We start from the raw sequence: 18,884 nt of genomic DNA on the forward strand, positions 1-18,884 counted from the left end.
TTTCCAGGTAAGGTAGGTGTTCCTTTGCCTTGCAGTTGCCTCCAGACTTTCTCCTCACCTGCTGTAGATGCAATGGAGTTGAGGCCTAAATCCTCTTGTGCCTTCAGTTGCGTGAAGTGATTTTTAAGTAGCCTTTGTGTCTGTAACTAGCACTTTTCTGTTCCTAGAGACAGTGTTAAAGGATGCTATGTGCCTTCCCAGGTGGGTGCAACACAGGACACAAAACATGTTTGTGCTGTGTCTCCCTGCTCTTCTCCTGCCTCTTACACAGATCACATCATATCATAGCAAGAAGAGGAAATAGCTTTTCCAAGAAAAAGAATTATTTGAATAGAAATGTAGAATGATTAAGGTTAGACCTCTAAGATCAGGTGGGTTTTGTTTTCTTCTAAATGATTTTGTTCAGGCTTTGATCTCTGCCTGCTTCCCGTGTTTCCAGTTGCAGCTAACTTCAGGGAGACAGTTGTCCAAACTCGTGTGCTTTTGGCAGCTTCTTCTCCCGAGCTGGGACCACGAGGTGGCAGGAGTGTTCCACCAGTGCTGCCAGGGCAGCGGGACAGCAATGCAGCTGCTCGTTTTTTATAGTCAAGGCGAAAACTGTGCTTAGTTGTTTGTATACCATCATAATTGTGTTTTGAAATTTCGAAAAATTTCACCTGTATGTCTACATGTCCTTATTTTCTTTATATAGTATTGATTTGTTTTGGGTCTTGACTTTTTTCCTTTTTTTTATTTATTTTTTTTCCCCGTGTTCTCAGGGGAGATGGAGGGGAGGGGGAGATGTATAGCAACATCCAGAATTCCTTGCAGGTTCCAACATTGATCAAACCCTGTGAAGCACATTACTGAGGCTGTGAAGGATGCTGCTTTTGTCCTCATTTCACCTCGTTCTGTCAGGGTATTGCATCACGTAATATGCAAAGTGTTCAGAGCTCCTGCAGTACCCTAGTAATAGGGGTGAACTGAGGTTGCAGCAACAGCCCTACCTCTGCATTCCTGTTACTTTCTATAGGCTTTAGCACACTCACTTATGCTGCAAACTCTCCTTGGGGTCATTGAGTCCACTGAACATGATGTGATCCTTGTGGGGTCATTAAGAAGCAATTTGGGTAGGGGGGAGAAATTCTTCAGAAAGATCCACTTGGAGAGATCGTAATGTGATCAAATGGTGCACAGGGGAGTCGTTATTTTCAGGCGTTTTTCTTTTCAGAGTTCTCCTGCCCCCCTGAAATTAATGCTCTTGTTTTACATCTCTCGATTCTCTGTTCAAGGATGCGGGACTGAAAATCAGCAATGCAGTTGTTTGCTCTTGTTCCTCCTTCCCTCTGTCAGCCAAGAGGGTCCCCTTTCTTTTCCTCTAGTGAGGAATTCTTTCAGGGAGATGGTTAGCAGAAGAAAAGTGTTTATGAGAAAGATGGCTGGAAACAAGAACACAAAATTCAGAGGGTTGATGGCACCATTTTGGTCAAACTCTCCTCTCTGGATGACAGGGAGTGGAAACATCTTTCTCTGCTTTCTTTCCCACTCTCTTCAATTTCCCTTATCTCTTTGGCTGTGTTAGTGCTATACGCAGGGTCCTTCGGTCATCTCGTTGTATTTGGGAGAGGTGTGTGTTAGCATTTGAGTACTCTGTGCCCCTCTTTGCTGGTGACTGTGTATGTGAGGCTCTGTTCCCTCTGTGTCCCTGCCTTTTGTGCTGCTTCTGCCTTCCTGAGCATGACTGGCTGTACGAAAGGGGCCAGCGCTCCCTCCATTTTGGGTGTGGGGTGGACAGGGGGATCCTGCTCACCCACACAGCTAAAATGTATGCAAGAGAAGATATGTAGCCAAGTAGGTAAAGAAATAACAGTTTATGGTTCTCTTTTCTGTCCCTCCCCCCATCTGGTTTCTAGTAGCAACAAGAGCCTTCACAGGAGCAATGCATCTCCTGTGTCACACGACTGTTTCTATTCAAGTATCATTGTATTTTTGGTCTGGTCTGTTGAAATATCTTTCTGGCATAGGGGAATGAGTTGGATGGGAGGGAAGGATACTCCTGTCTGCCCTGTTTGGGGAAAAGTTACGCTGGTAGAAAGAATGTGTGGTGGTGTATTTTATTCTGGGGAAATGGGATGGGAATGCTCTGCTGCTCTTGCTTATTCTCTTCTGGAAAGCACTGAAGAGCTGTGCTGGCAAACTGTCTCTTCTGGTGTAAGTAGAGCTCTGCCCCAGGCTTCTCTGGCTCTGAACTGTGATGTTTAAACAGATTGCTGGGTTACACGCTGAGCGTGACTGAATGCCACTGAAATGCAGTGGAGCAGAATTTCACGTGCCCGCTGCCCTGTGCTTGCTAGAGTTGTGTGGGGAAGGCAGAGATGGAAGAGGGCACTTATTTATCTGGTGTGGCATGTAAAGCATTAAGCTTGTGGCAATTCCAGGCTCTACTGGTATGGGAGACTAAAGGGATCCTGTGACTCAAATGGTGCTCTGCTCTTCCTTGCTTACTTCATATGGAGGGGGATGGTAAAGAAAGAGCAAACGGAAGGATTGCTTAAGGGGCTGTCATACCTCTCAGATGGTGCAAGCATCAAAGCAAGTGAGCCCACAATTAGCCACAAAATGACAAGCAGAATGGGCTAGATTGTCAGTAAGTGGGCAGGAAACAGGCCAAGAGAAGAGTACAATTGTGTACTCCTTGTCCTTCCTTCACCCACAAACTCTTCTGGTGTATAAAAGGAACATTGCTGTTTGCTCATGGTCATATTTACTGCCTTATTGCCTTTTTCTTATTTTCTTTTCTCTTCACTGTAACAATGAGGTGTAATACTGATGTGTTACAGAACCTACTGTGACAGGAAAAGCATCTTGCTTCCTTTCATGGTGTCCAGTCACTCATAATCTACTGTTTGGCTCAGTGATGTATTGACTTGTTTGAAGAGAAATCCTACTGATATTTGGGGACCTTGCTAATATTCTTGCTCAGTTAGGAGAGAAAATGCTGTAATGATTTTTTGGGGGGCTGGGAAGCAAGTGTGTTTTCATTACTTACAGCATCTGGCATAAGGAAGGTAATACACTGGAAAGGAGAACGACCTCATCTTCTCTCTGTATATATTTAAAGGATAAGATGCTGAAGTCAAATGAGGAACTGTAGATCTTTCCACAGTGAAAGCAAGGTACTTAATGCAGCAGTACTTAGCATTCAGGAGCTTAATTCAGCCTTGGACTTCAGAGAATTCAGCTCCTTTCCCTTCTTCCTTCACCTCCTTCTTAGACAAAATGTATAACACTGCATGTGCAGTATCTGTTTTAAGGAAACTGAGAACATTTAACTGAAGTACAGGGAAATGCTGCATGTAGGGTTTCCTGGCAGCTTTTTTTTTGGTGTGGTTTTATAACTATCTATAACTGGAAGCACCTAAAGTTGTTCTTTTGCCCACATCTTACTGATGTTCCCTGCCCTGTTTGGCATGTATAGGGAAGGGATGGTGTGTATCCCTTCTCTGTCCCTGCTTACCCTGTGTGGCCCTCCTGGACCATGTTCTCCCCTTGGGATGTGGTTTTGCAAGTTTGTTTTTTTTTTCCCCATGGCAAAGCTGATTTTCGAGGTTTGTACTAGCCTTTGATTGCCCTCAGGATATTCTGTTAGGCAATGCAGCGAATTCAGCCTAGGAAGTTTTTGTCATTGTCCCACTCACCTCCACTGCCTTTTCAATTATTTTACAGTGTTTGCCTTGTGCAAGAAAAGGTTGTTTGTGAGAAGGGATGGTTTTCATCCCAGTTCAGCACGGTCCTTAGAAACAATTTCACTTGGACAGACACACATGTTTGTGCTGCAGCAGTGCAAATGAATGGTTGTCGCTGCACCTTTTTCCAAAGGGCTAATAAAGCTTTTACTGAAAGTATCCAGAACATGGACCAACAAACAGGTTCATCAGCCCATTGGTAGTTGCCATTGTGTACAGGTGGGAGCTTGGAAGAGCAAAAACCTCATAGAGTCCCCTTGCTAATGTGTAACTGTGCCTGTGTTTATTGTATGCTTTTCTGCCACAACGTGTGGCTGTATTAATATTCTCACAGACTTTTCCATGGCACTAAACAAAGCCCTCTTTTGCAATGCCTCTGTGAAAACTAACAAATGCTTCTCCTTTCCATATGAAGGTCTGGCATTGGTACCACATGTCATACTGAGTAGTCTAAAGATGGGCTGTTTACTTTAAGTACCTAGATTTAAATACTTATTATTAATGACAAGCTGAAAATAACAGGCTTTTGCTGTCCTGCTGTGTGTTTTCTGATTTATCCTTTCTGTTTTCCCAGTACCTTTTGAGTTTATTGCTTAGCTGAAGGAAGAATTGAGGACTGTCACAGCTTGAAGGAAAAACTTTTTAAAAAATTCCATGCTATTCCATGACAGTGTTCATAAAGTCAGAAAACATGGTAGAAGTACATTTTTGAGAGCTGAAGTGAATCATGAGGCCCAAACCATGGGAAATATGGCTTCCTTAGCTTCAGAGTGCACGGAACCATTTTCCTTCTGGAGGTGCTATGCATGCTTTCCATGAGTCTGGTGCTCAGTACAGGAATTTGCTTGCATGTCTCCCAGGGTATCTCTAGCAAAGGAAGGGGAAATGATTTTTGAGTTTATTGTGACTCATCATGAAGTCTAAAACTTGTAGAAGAATGAGAACTCTGGCTGTATGTATCTGTTCCAAGTACATTACGAATCCTACAGGCAATGAGTGCTTCCAGCATCTTCCACTCCATTAGGTGAAATAGGAGTCTGAGCTTTTAGATTGAATTTTTATTTTCAGGGATGTTGTCACTACAGTGTGGTTAATAATAAGCAAGCATAAGGGCACAGATTTCAGAACACCACCACTGGTACTGACTTTGATCCAGTCCTCTCAAATGGCTGCTGTTGGATATAATGTAAGCTCAGTCACTCACAGTGAAAGAGACATTTGAGGTTTAGTCCCACCTATACAAAATATAACTGCTCAGGGTGTCTTCACGTTGTAAAGGATAAAAGCTTTTGGGGGCCTAATAATACATAGAGATAGGGTTTGGTCCAAGATGAAAATTGCTGAGGCCTAAGAGTAGAAAAATTTGCCAAGATATCTGCAGTGGTTGTGCAACACTAGGAGTCTGGCAGTATTGGAAGGTATGGATTGTTTGGGGATGTTTTTCCTTAAGAAAACAACTGCTTTGGGGGATTAAAAAAATCCCCACCAACCAACAAACAAAAAAACCACAACAAAACAAACACACCCCCCCAAAAATAGCTGACACAGTTATGTCTACAGTTTTGGTGAACAAATTTTGAAATATTATATGCTATGTTTCAGAAGTACTAGAACTGGATTGGATATCATGCATCATTGAGGCTTGTTAAGAAAATATGTAGTAGTTTGTCTGGTGACTGTTGTTTTTCTTTTGTTTTGTTCCTTTCCTGAATTGTTGAAAACAGCAGCTGTTCATCAGAGTCCTGTGTTAGGTTTTAGACTGGGAAGGGCAAGGGAAGAAAAGATATAAGAGCATTTAATATAATGATCTCATCTCTTCTTTGCTTTTCAGTGGACGAATATATTGCCATTGCTAAAGAGAAGCATGGATACAATATGGAGCAGGTAACAACCCTCTGAATACTTACTTTATTTTAAAATATTTTCCAGCTTGTATTAAAACATGACTTCAAGTGACTGCCTAGAACTGCTTCTTCCCTTCTTTACTGACTGTGTTTTCTCCTCTCCTACTTGTCCCAAAACTGACTGTTCCTAGTAACATTAAGTTGTGTTCTGGGGATATGGAGTTCACCTGTAGTTTTATCTGGGGATATGGAGTTAGCCCCTAGTTTTACAGGAAGAGTCAAAAAAACAAAGCCACTGTAATTTCTAACAGAGTCTGGCCATAAGTGTTATGCTTCCTCCTGCACACTTTCAGAACCCCTAAATAATGTTAAAAAGACTGGCTTGTCTTTGGACAGCTGCCTGATTGCATTGCAGTTTCCAGCTGACTGCTCCATCTCTTGCTTCATGGATATCTTGGCAGTTATTAATGAGCTACTGAATCATCATATGCTTTTCTGAGGTGAACCAATATCCACAGTTATTTACCTTAAAACTGTGTTGCAAATCATTTTGCATTTCATAGATGAACACTACTGCCTTGTCGTGCAGTAATGGTGGGTGATTTTGCCAGCTGTCACTGACATTAGCCAGTACCTGTAGCCTAGGGATGGGAATCCTGATCCGAGGAGCAGATCTTCCCTTTACTCCCTGTGGTCTAGGATTGTGTACTAATCTTTCCTGTGTTAACTAACATTGATTTCAACACTTGTTGGGGACATGAGTAGATCTGTGCCTGGGAAACTTTTCTGAATTCTCTGGAGTTTCCTTATGCGCTAATACTTGCCCGGAAAGGGAAGGCAGGGGATCTCGTGACTTACTGAATTGTCAAATCACATACTGTCTCTATAAAGGGATTCTATGAAAACTTGAAAGTTTATAAAATTGTTCAGGCAGAGCATAGAAACAAATGATTTGGATGGGCAAGGGCTTCTATTTAAATGATTCTGCTGTCATCTTTGAGTCAGACTTTCGGTGGTTGATACTCATGCTCAAAAAGACTTCTTGCTGAACAAGAACATTGAAATTGAGATAGCCAGCAAAATTTCCAGCAAAACCAGGAATGATCAGACTTGATAATTGTAGTTTCAAAGAGCAGAAAATAGCAATAAAAGGAACATGAAGACTTCAAAAGGCTGTGAACTTAAAATGAACATAAAGATGGTAACTCTCTTCAGCTGATATGGGTATACCCTAATATTGGATATTGTGGGTAATATTTACCAAGAGAGATGGTCTCAGAGTAATAGAAATGGGTTTCATTATTTTAGTGGAGAAGTGATGTTTGGAAAGTATAGACTGATACAAAAGACTGATCAAAATGAAGCTTGTGATTTGAAAAAAAAAAACAAAAAAAACCCAACAAAAAACCCAACTGAATTCTTGTCAGTTGAAAAACTTAAATTTAGCTAGCAGAGATTTGCATTCATTTTAATGTTGGAAATACAGACCTCCCACTCGTTCCTTGAAGTCTTTTTCTCTGTTTTCCTCTTTTCTGTGTACAGAAGTTGTAGGACTTGCCACACCAGGATGTAAAGTGGCTGAGCAACTTGTAAAAGTTCCCTACTTCTAAAAATTTTCTCATCCCTACCGTAGTACTCTCACATAGTACTCTGGAGTCAAACATGTTTCCCAGGTCCTTTGTGATTTCCTCGACAACTACACTAGGCACTTCCAGCAAATAACTGGACAGGATCTATCTTCTGTTGCTCTGGAAGGCATGTATTCATTTTGTATTATAGGGACAAGTGTCAAGGCTTTCAAATCAGGATGATTTGTTGTGTCACCAAGGGACACTCCGTCTTCAGCAGGTATCATCAGAGTTGGCTGAGTAACTGTGGACAAGCTGGAAGCCAGTCAGAGCTTGCTTTAGCAATTGGCCACCGTCTCTGGGCTTTGCTGGCCAAGGCAGCCCTCTCCCACACACACATCCCCCTGACAGCTGGTCAGGTGGCTTGTCTGACAGTCACTGCATGGAGATTCCCGTTCTCCCACCTGTGCCCGCTGCCCAAAGCCTCCCTTTGCAGACTAAGACGTGCCAGTCTGTTGAAGGGAGTGATGAGCAGCTGGCAGGGTTCTGGGGTGTGTGCCAGCCCTCCTCTGCCCAGCGTTGTTCCCGTCTAGCCCAACCAGCCACATCTGTGCCATGTGCAGCTCCCAGCTCTGTCCTTTCTCTCCCCTTGCCTGTGGCCGAGTGCCCTGTTGGCTCTGCTGCTGTTGGATGATGGTTGGAGGCTTGGGGCTTTGCTGGTGAGAGTCTCTGCAGCTTTGCCAGCTGGAGGGCAGGCAAAGGACAGGCTCCTGCAGGCCAGTGAGCTCCGGCAGGGCAAGCCCACTTCAGCTGGTGGTGCAAACAGCTGTCGGTGGTTGTGCTGAGCTGTGGCAGTCGCAGGCTTTTGGAAGCACTACAGTAAGTCTGGCTGTGAGCCGTGTTTTCCTGCCAGCCTGTGTCAGACACCTTTGGACAAAAGAGTCTGGGAAAACTGTGTACTTACCCGTGTATGAGTGCAGAGTTCTTCTCGGGCAGCACGGGGTGGAGGAGGAATATTGCTCTGCTGCTAAAACAAGCCTGTAAGGAAAATCTTTTTGTTTACCTTTTGCTTTGTGTAAGCAGCTGTCCCCTCAGCCCTCGCTAGCATCTCAGTAGTATTTAATGATACCCTGCCCTCCTCCCAAAATGTCTTGCTCCTTGTTTTTCCCTTGCTTCCTCATGGGGATATTTGGTACAGCTTGTGTCTGAAGCTGAAAAGGATGGCAGGGGAGAGAAAACTCAGTCCTTCATGACTGCAAAATAGTTCCTTTGGCCCCATGCTTGCCAGAGTGACTGCGTGGCTCCTGTGATATCTTGAGTGACTGTGATGCAACCAAGACTACTACTTGTTCTGCATGATGGCAGAAGGAAGGAGAGGGTGTCCGGGAAGCACTGAGAGGCCAGTAGGGTCTGGGCAAGATCTTGGATATCACTAACATTTATATGCATGCTCTCTGATAATTTTAAGGGCACAAGATCCCATAAAGGAACTGCTTTTTGCATAGCAAAGCATAGTGGGGAAACCCCAGATTTGGAGGGATTTTGTAACACTGAGCAGCCAGGGCGAAACTACTAGAAGAGGGTAACTATGGCTGCGAAACCTGAGCTGAGTTTGCATATGATGAGCAGGTTACTCTTATGTTTTACTCAGCATGTTAGGGATTGCTTTCATTTCACAGCCATTGTGAAAGGCTGGTTTTTAGCTCTGTAGAGTCAGGCTTTCCCAAAATGACTTGCAGTGGTTGTTGGCATGCCAGAGGCAGTGATGTGTCATAGCACACAGGGACTGTGCACCCCTGGGAGGGAGGGGCTGCGTGTGAGTGTCTCGGAGGCAGCAGGAGGAGGATGGTTTGCAGGTGCTGAAGCGCAGCACATGTACTTTGTCTTTGGAACTGAGAATGAGAGACTGCAGCAGTGAAATGAGGCATCTCTCAAGGGAACAAATGAGCAGCCCCCAAAATGAGTGAGATTTATTCCTCCTTTGGTCCAGGGACATTTTAGCAGCAAGTCAAGGTTGTGCACGCTCCTTCTTCCAGTTCTTCTCTCATCCTCTAACCCTTTTACCCTTCCCCCTCAGAAAGAACCCCCTAAACAACCATAAGAACTCCCAGTCAACTAAACCGTCCTTCTGATTGTCGGGAAATAGAGTTCAGCACTGGCAAGAAACTGGTTTTTTACCTAGATTTCCCAAGTCTTTGCTTAGCTTTCCTATGCATACCATGATGGGTAAAGCTGGAGTAATTTCTTCAGTTTTCTTCTCCCACCTTTCTGTTGCTTCTCTCTTATTATGTGACTGCCTGTGTGTTTTTGATAAACTTCAGGTTGATCTTCACAGCCTAGGTGGGGGTCAGATTCCAGGTTTCTCACACTCAGAAAAGCATCTGATGTAGCTGTGAATTAAAATTATACCTAATGTGTTGCCTGAGAAAAATGTGGTAGCTTTCCCTTTCCATTTTCCAGTCATGTTTCTTTTTACAATTATTTTCAATTATGATTGTCCCCTTGGTGTCTGTATTATTTCTAGGCCCTTGGGATGCTGTTTTGGCACAAGCACAACATCGAGAAGTCTTTGGCAGATCTGCCAAACTTTACTCCATTCCCAGATGAGTGGACAGTGGAAGACAAGGTCTTGTTTGAACAGGCCTTCAGTTTCCATGGGAAAACTTTTCACAGGATCCAGCAGATGGTAAGTGGTGTCACAGGAGTGGAAAAGCAGAATGGGCAGTTGGACTGTCATCTTCAGTGCCAATTGTGCTGAATGCATGTGTAATGCTCTTGGGAGAGGCTAGAGGAGATGTTAGAGGGAAAATACTGCCATGAATAGAAAGAAATAATATTGTTTCCAGAGTCTCTGTAGAAGTGTTTTCCTAAAGTGCTTTACTGGTTCAGGATAGACTTTGACTGTACAATTTTTTTGGTTGGAAATTACAGTTTTCAGTCCCCTGTGTGCCATGGTAGTGTTTGTCTCAGCTGGAGTTCAGGCGTGGTCTATACACACGTGCCCACACACACACACACAATAAAGATCGTCTCTGTGCAAAGTTGATTTCCTTTCTTACAGCCTGCTTTTTAGGAATTAATTTTATTTAACTATGAAGTCTGTGCTTAATGTGATTTGGGACTGTCAGCGGATGCTGTGGTGGAGATTTATACATCATTGCAAGCATTCAGTCCTTTGATTTTGGTTGGTATTGATATTGTTTTAAACTGTGATTGAAAACTTCAAGGGTAGATTTCTGCCTGAAAGGGAGGTGCTAGGGGAATGTGCAATTTTCTTTTGAAAGAGGGAGAGGATGGGATGTTAAAAACTATTACTAATTGTATCTTGAGAGTGTCTTCTAGTTCATCACCTGGATGGGGAACTAGACTTTGTTCTTTGCTCTCCTTCAGTAAAGTGCCTCATGTCCTCCTTGAATGTTCCTTCACTGATGTCCATTTCCAAATGTTCTTGGAGTCCTAGGGTCTCCCACTGCCTTCGGTCAGGTGACAGGGCTTGCACAAACTATGGGCAGTCTGGACTTGTGGAACTCTTTAAGGGTGAAGCTTCTTTATTCCTCTGTTTCTATATAGGGGGGGAAAAAGGGGAGGGGAATGTCCTGGGGAAAAAAAGAGAACATAAAGCCCATCCCGTTGCTTGGTTAAATGCTAAAGCAAGAAATTCTCCATTCAGTTTATGTGCAGGAGCATGGCTCTGTCCCTCAGTGAAGTGCATTCCAATACAGGGATGCCAAGCTAATGCACTGTTCCCTAGCTAATGATACTTTTTTACTGTTGCTCCCAGGAAAGCCATCCTGCATGAAAGAAATTAAATGGCAAGAAGCTTTGTGTTTAGCAAGGGACAGGAATCAATGGCTCGGGAGCACGTTAGTAGTTAGTTTATATATGCTGCCCCATTAGCACCAATGCAGTTTGGAACTGAGGGGAGAAATCATCAAGACCAGAGAATGAAGAGCAAGTTATGTTATTTACCGAAGCTAGTTCTGATATTTTGGCACTCTTAGCACGGATTTGTAGCCAAGTGGACGTTTGTCAAGAACAGCCTTGTCCCTGAGTTTGTTCTGTGGAACTCTTAATTCCAGCATACCAGCCTGTTGCGTGGCTATTGGCAACACAACATCGACACAGCACCTGTGCTTTGCCAGCACAGATGGATTTCTGCCTGTGTGCAGCTGTGGGCCAGAGTGGTAGTTCTATTGTGATCCACTATTAGAACCTAAAGTCAATCTGCAGTTTGAGAACCAGGCTTATCTCAAGTGAAGACTTAAACTGCAGTATCTGAATAAGAGAGATCTGGCTCTTGCTCACAGTTTTGTTTCAAGCCCCACCTGTTCTGCCCTCCAAGCTGAATCAGACACTTAACTAAAACATGTGTTATTCAGCAAGAAAGGCTGGACTTTTACCTTTTAAAAGTCCGGTATAAGAACATCCATGCAGAGTATTTCAGAAGTAGAGAATTAGTTGTAATGTAGTTTTATGCTTTTTGGAGGCAGACCTTTCATTCATAGCTACAGGGTAATGGTATTAGTAGGAGGACCAAAAAAATTGATTCTGAGACTTGTGTTTTTCTGTATTGTCAGTTCACCATACAGTAACATTTCACCTTTTGAAAACATCCTTTGTTGATGCCTTTGAATAGACTTCATCATGTGAATGGTGTGAATAAACCTATTTAACCAGATATCAAAGATGTGCTTGGGATGGTGCCTGCAATTCAGCAGTTCCTGCAGTTGTTTACACGTGTCTGTGTCGGCTTTTAAAACGGTTATCTCAGTTTCAAGGCCTCATTTTGGATATGCTCTTGCTCTGTTCCTCTACTCTGAAGGGAACCAGCTACGTGGCTGATGAGTGGAGGCTTGCTGAGATGCTCTTCAGAGATTTTGATGTCCTAAATAGTAGGCACTAACCTGAAACACTCTGCCATAGCTCGTTTTTGGAAAGGCTGCAGAACTGCCTTGCTTGAGCCTTTGAGACAATCCAATGTAGAGAGATCAGATGTTCCTTGACAAAACCAGACCAATTGTATATGAACTCCTGGGGATACTTTACATATAAACATATAAAAGGATACATGTTTAATTTACAGCTTCCTGACAAATCAATAGCCAGCTTGGTGAAATTTTACTACTCCTGGAAGAAGACAAGGACTAAAACTAGTGTGATGGACCGTCATGCTCGTAAACAAAAAAGGGAACGTGAGGAAAGGTAGGTTTGCAAGCAGAAAGGTTGTGTATTGCCACACACTGGTTTCTTTAGACTATCCCAGAGATTCCTATTAGCTTGTAAGAAACTAGATGGAGGATTTTCCCCAAAACGTTTCCTGGTACCACACCTTTCCCCACCCCTCTTCCCTGCTGTGCATGTTTTGCTTTGCTTAAAGCCAAAGGGAATCTGTTGGCAATTAGGTGTGCTCCCTTTTTCAACACTGTGCGATTCCTGATTGCCCTCTAATACACTGGTTACCGTCCCATTCTAGACCGTTTTCTCTGATACTGCGTGAGGGTGGAGAAAATGAAATTAATACTGTTTACAGTCTGATTGGCACTGTAGTCAGCAGAGCCAGAAAAGCTGATAAGCAGGATGGTAAAAGGAAGTAATGAAAGAGCTAGAAATCTGCCTTTATTTCCTCTCTGTGATGCTCAGCAGAGTGAGAATGTGCACCTGATATGGGGAACAGGCTCCAGTGCAGGATCTCTCTCCTGTGTGTGTATGCACACAGACCCTCCACTGCCTCTTAGAAAACTGTGACCAGTGTAAGGATGTCAAGCCAAGCTGTTTCCTAAGAAAGGTGAAGTTAAGGCTCTGTTTTTGAGTGACTGAGAAGAGGGTAGCAGAGGGCAACTCAGGATGAGCTCTCTGGCAGAGGTGTCCCAAGGACTGCTGGGTGCATTAGGATCTGAGTGAGGCTGGTGGTGTTCCGGAGGTCACTAGCTACTGAGGTTTAGCAGATGAGCTTGACTCCTGCTTTTTCTGCAAGTTCACCCTCCTGGATAACCATGGAAGCCCTTGAAAGTAAAGCAGCCAGTGGCCTTGTGTGTAGTGCTGTAAGTATCTGTACAGTTGGAACTGCCACTTGGTGACTTTGCCTAGTTCTGGAGCTGGCAGAGCCTCAGAAGTGCAGAGGCCTCAGGTGTCTGTGGGGAGATAACCCCTCTGAACAGCAGCAACTCCATCTGCTTGATGCAAGTGCCTTCTCAACCTGCTCTAAAATGCAGTTAATGTCTTTGCAGACCAAACTTGAGTTGTGCCTGGCTTTGGAAGACTTCTAATATAATCGGGCACAATTCTGCGAAAGTTTTTCCCTCAAAGGAGTTGCTGCACTTCCCAAGGAGCTCTTTGCTGGCTCCAGTGCATATGAGCAAGCTCTGTTTGGAAAGGGGGAAGAAACGTGCTTCTAGGGTTGAGCTGTTCTACACCAATGACTCACTCAACCTCTCCCATCTCTCCATTAGGTCAACAATACTTGCTTAACAGGCAGGGCCAGGGAGAATACTGCCAGCCAATTTGTCCAGTATTTGGTTGGCTTTCTTTGACTTGAGTCTCTTTTTCCACTCTGTTCCTTTCTTTTCTCTGCAAAGGCTGTCTATTTTTCTTCTCCCCATCCTGATGGGTTTTATTTATTTTTTTATTTTAGTTTGGTTGGTTTTAGTTTTCCTACTAATTTATGGGGGGGCATGGAATCTTTTATAAGGAGTATTTGTTTGTCTCATACTATGTAGTTTAGGGTCTTTTCATACTACCTCCTCTATTTTTGTTCTGTGCTCATAAGTGAAATTACTGCAATTTGGAAATACACCTCTCAGGTACCTATGCCTGTTTGGTAGGAAAAGCGGCACCTCAAACCATCTGGTGATTGGGAAAGAACTGTATGGGCTGCCACGTGCTGCAATTTTGTAACCTTTGAGGAAAGCAGCTGGATTGGAAATGCATATTTGGTTTACATCTGCAGCAAGCTAAGCACAAGGCCATCAGCTTGATTTTTGATTTCCATTCTTCCCCTCCATTACATAAAATAGTCAAACCCTACACCCCCAAAGGGTTTGTCAGTGCAACCATGTGGGGTGTGGAATCCACACTGGGTGAGTTCAGGGTGCCCGGATTTTCAGGTTGTACTCTGCCATTCTGTGCTGGCAGAACTGCAGAAGTGCTCTTTGGTTATAGTGATCAGTGTCTAAAACTGCAGAAATGAGTGGGTGGGTTTTGATCTAGCTCATGTCTAGAGAACATGCTAGAATACAGGATCAAACTATCAGCACAGCAAAGGCTGTGGGACTTGACTGTTGTAGAAAGGCTGGAATCTGAACCTAGGTGAGAACACAAGGAAGTTCTTTCAGAGATGGGGTTAAGTGAAGTGGCAGTCTGAGGTATCTCACTCGAATACCTCTGTATCTCTTCTGTGGCTAGGCAGGGAAATTCCCCAGCTCCTCAGGTTGTTGCTAAAATAACTCCCAGTGCATTTAGAACCAGGTTTTCAGGAGCTGTTCTTAGTAGTGTGTGAGGGGCTTTGTGTGTTCAGCTCTGGGAGGGGATGCTTGGGAGTTTATTCCCTGGAATTGTGATTACTCAGAATAAATGTCCTGTGAATCAGCTAGTGAGCCAGGCAGCTTAGGAGAGCAGAAGTGGCTTGAACAAGTGACTGCTCTTGTGGAGATGGATGCCAGCCCAAGCCACCTGGCAGTCCCTTCCTCCTTGAGATGTGGCTGCAGCAGGGAGCCAGCCAGGAGCTGTACCCTTTTGGCTCCAGCACTGTAGTACAGCTCTGCCCTGCACGGAAGCTGTGGCGTACCTGCACCAGCTGATGGTTCTTCAGCCCAGGCTACAAAGTTTGACTTGACAAAATAGGGGTGTTTTTTTTGATTTAAAAAAAAAAAAAAGGTAAAAAGCTTGTATTAGATCAGCTTATGTCTTCTGCTTCTGGGCATCATCTCAAATGGTGCAATTAACTTCAGTTGTGTACAGTACAAAAATTCTAAATGGTGGAAATACATTTGATTTAATGTCTGATTAAAATTTCAATGAAGCTAAAGTGGACAGGTGTGCCAGGGTCACTTTCAATATGGCCCCAATTTCATGCTTATTATTATTCTGTAACTGATAGTCTTTTTCTTTTCCAAGGGAAAATAAAATGTAAAGCTGTCACTGAAGAAAAAACAAAACAACCAAACATTTTTTATACTTGTTCTTGAGGGAGCTCATCTTGTGCATGTCTGTTTTGCAAAATGTAAAGGAGTTCTGTGAAATCCAAGTTTTAGCTACTTGCTCTATTTCTCAGTCTTTCTTTCTGTCAGTTTGCCTAAAGTTAAAATGCTCAGTGTCCCATGTTCTTTAAAAGATAACTTGTGGAATTAATTTCATATCTCTGTGCAGACTTACTTTGCCCAAGTACACTACTGAGAAGTTATCCTGTATGTACTGTCTTCACAGTTAAGAATTTATTGACTTAAACCAAAGCCAAAGGAACCCAAAGATACCTGCAACCCTCTAAAAAACCCCACATCCTGGGAATAAAACTAAGGAAAGCTGTTGGACTGGATATTGCATCCATGCATTTGTTTTAGCACTCTATTTGTAGAAAAAGAGAGTCTCACAAACTAATACAGTATTGTTTGCTTTTGTTTTCCAGTGAGGATGAAATGGAGGAAGCAAATGGAAATAACCCAATTGACATTGAAGTTGAACAAAACAAGGAGAGCAAAAAGGAGGTATAATTCTTTTTCTTATTTCTGTACAAATGAAAGTGTTTACTTACTAGCTACTTCATGTAGAAGCTGACAGTATGTAATTTTCTTTTTGTGCTTTGTATAGTTGTCATACAAGAAAAGAATTGTCTTCAGAATTATTCTTAGATCAAGACAAGTTTAGATAAGTTATTATGGATGGAACTGGGAAAATTTCAGACTTTACCGTCCCATGATTATGTAGTCTGTGATTGTTTCTACTCTCTTTGATTCTCTCTTCGGGTGTGTTAGCTTAAACCACCTTCAGTCATGGTTTAGATCAACCTAACTGCGTGGAGATGGAGTAGAAATGCATCTCCCCATTAAGGTGGCTTAGGAGAGGAGAGACAGCCTTTTGTTCTAGGTAGACCATTAAGAGCGTGTTTAGCTACAGCTTAGATTCTGAGGTAAATTCCTGATGTACTGAAATTCCCAGCAGTAGTTCTGGGGATTTCAGTTGCACCAGGATTGCAGCTCCATTGGTGAAAAGAAAAGGAGAAGGTTTTTGTGACCGGTTCATTTTGTGTGGCAGAGGGGCCTTAACCTGATATGTGCAGAATATTTTGTCTACTTTAAGTGTGGTACTTGCATCTCACTTAAAATGAAGTAGTTGAAGTGGGCATAGAGTTCTGGATGAAAATAGCCACACAGATATAACAGTTTTGAAAACCTAGTCTGTGATGCTTAACTGGAAAGCATATACTTCATGTCTATAACCTGCAGGTTATCTGCTGCTAAATAAAAGCACCTTGCCTTTCAGCTGCAGCGTGGGTTGTATGTGTGAGTGAGAAAGATGCTTATCCTAAGGCCATCTCTCCTTGAAGTAGTTCCCTTTCCTGATTTCTTGTAGCCTAATTTCTCTCCCACGGACATTCTATTTCCTTTTTAAAATTCCTTTAAAGGTTATATGTAGGGAAAATCCACTAGAAATATTTAAAAACATGATCTAACTGAGGCAAAAACAAAGTCCTAGAGCAGCTGTTTTGTCAGCCACTGTCAGTGAGATTAATTTCTCCAACAAATTATTTTTAATGGAAATAACTGAAAAATTGCAACATTCCCATCTGTTCTTTGCCTGTGCCAGGGTGCTCTTTAGACTTTCCAGAAAAGCCTAACTGTTGCTTCCACTGAAAGGACCAGCACCCTTGATGTCTGTCTAGGAGCAGAGTGGATGTGAAGCCATTTGTATTCATCCTTACAAGAAACTGCAGAAGCTTCAGCAACAGCCAAACAGGAAGGGTTCTCACTTGGCTAAGTTGCAGCTGCATACTGCAGCTCTCCAGTGTCTTGTAAATAATAGTATTGTCCTATTTCCCAATATTTTAATTAATTTTCAAGTTTAGATTTCTTTGTAAGCTCTTTGAAAGCTTGCATCTGTAAAAGAGCTCCCTTCAATCCCCTCTGTTATTGCTTCCTTCCCTACCATGCCCTGAATTTGCTGCGGAAGAGGGAACGGTAGTTCTTTACCAACTTTCTGTTGTAAGACCAAACCAGATCAGATGTCTAATAGTTACCACCAAGGCATTTTTGTAGAAAATATTGTGTGGGAGGAGGCTGCGTGCCCTCCCTGTCACACTGATGCAGGCCATGGCACTCCTACCAATCTGAAACTCATGTAGCATGTGCAGTCTGGCCGTGTGTGCAGTGTCAGGCAGCCTTGTGGGGGCTCTTCTGGTCAGGGATTGTGCTGGAGGGCAAAATGAAGCCAACAGCCTTCATGGCCTGTTAAGAGTTTAGCTGGGGTTGTTTAGCCTGGAGAAGAAGAGGCTCGTGGGAGACCTTATCACTCTCTACAACTACCTGAAAGGAGGTTGTAGCAGGATGGGGGTTGGCCTCTTCTCCCAGGCAACTAATGACAGGACAAGAGGGCACGGCCTTAAGCTGTGCCAGGGGAGGTTCAGGCTGGATATCAGGAAGACTTTTTTCACTGAAAGGGTTGTTAAGCATTGAAATGAGTTGCCCAGGGAGGTAGTGGAGTCACCAGCCCTGGAGGTGTTCGAGAAACGACTGAATGTGGCTCGTAGTGGTATGGATTAGTTGTCATGGTAGCGTTCGTCAAAAGTTGAACTTGAAGATCCTGGAGGTCTTTTCCAACTTTAATGATTTTATGATTCTGATTTTACAGTACCTGCACCTGGGGCTAATGGAAATGCCTTGAGAGAGAGCAGGTATCCAGGAAGGGGCAATAAGGTCGTTCTTGATCATTGTGTTTCTTTTAATGACGTGGTCAGATGTGCAGGGCTGGTGATGCGTCAGCACCTCAGGACTCTTACCGTAAAGAACCTCCCTGTCCCAACTGCAGAGAGATGTTTTTGTGGCCTCTGAATTGATTACTATCTGACTTGCCCAGTAATACTGGGATTTCTCAGAGTATCTGAAATCTCTCATCTGTTTCCTCTTTTGGGGATCATTGGAGGGGGAATCTTCCCTTTTTACTTTCAGTGTTAGTGCAACTGTTCAGGTTTCCTCAGATAGTGACTCTGTAATACTGAGGTCATGACCTAGAGCTGCTTTCTCCATATCTTCCCTGTTCCTGGAAATGCCTCCTATTTCATCCTCTGCTTTTACATGGCTTGAGATAGCTTGGTCTTTTCTTCTCACAGAGTAAAATCTGAGGAAGGGAACTTTGTATTAAGGGGTTTGTAAGACTGAAGTGCACTGGATAGCAGTGGCAACACCTAAATAAACAGAGGAGCACTGTTAAATCCCTGCATTTTAATTCTCTCTGGTTTTCATTAATTTATTTAATTCTAAAGAGGGATGTGTGTGGCTGGGAAAGCAAGAGTTTCCAAGGCAGAGTAGATGTTCAAATTTTTGCTGGGGTCTGGAGGCATTTGGAGCCATCAAAAACTGTTCTGCTGGAGCTCTGGCTTCTTGTCCCCAACACAAAAGAGTTTTGCATTTTTTGAACTGTGTAAAACAGTCATTTAAAACTGCTTTCATTTTTCCTTAATGTTGAGGCTTCTAGGATGTTTGCACTGTGGGAATTGCATGTTGGTCAACCTACGGCCTGAACCTGTAGTGAGGTATTGC

General features: G+C 43.2%; 1 protein-coding gene across 2 annotated transcripts in view; it reads left to right on the forward strand.

Annotated features, from left to right (window-relative positions):
- The window catches only part of RCOR1 (REST corepressor 1), an 82,308-nt gene that overhangs the window by 55,145 nt on the left and 8,279 nt on the right, over positions 1-18,884 (forward strand). For both annotated transcript variants that reach the window (XM_027674005.1, XM_027674006.1), the window contains 4 exons: positions 5,557-5,609; positions 9,662-9,823; positions 12,221-12,339; positions 15,758-15,836. In XM_027674005.1, the coding sequence (XP_027529806.1) occupies positions 5,557-5,609; positions 9,662-9,823; positions 12,221-12,339; positions 15,758-15,836 (413 nt within the window). The remainder of the gene's footprint in view (positions 1-5,556; positions 5,610-9,661; positions 9,824-12,220; positions 12,340-15,757; positions 15,837-18,884) is intronic.

This window comes from Neopelma chrysocephalum, unplaced genomic scaffold, assembly GCF_003984885.1.
Source record: "Neopelma chrysocephalum unplaced genomic scaffold, ASM398488v2 Primary Assembly neopelma1_24, whole genome shotgun sequence".
Taxonomy (NCBI): domain Eukaryota; kingdom Metazoa; phylum Chordata; class Aves; order Passeriformes; family Pipridae; genus Neopelma; species Neopelma chrysocephalum.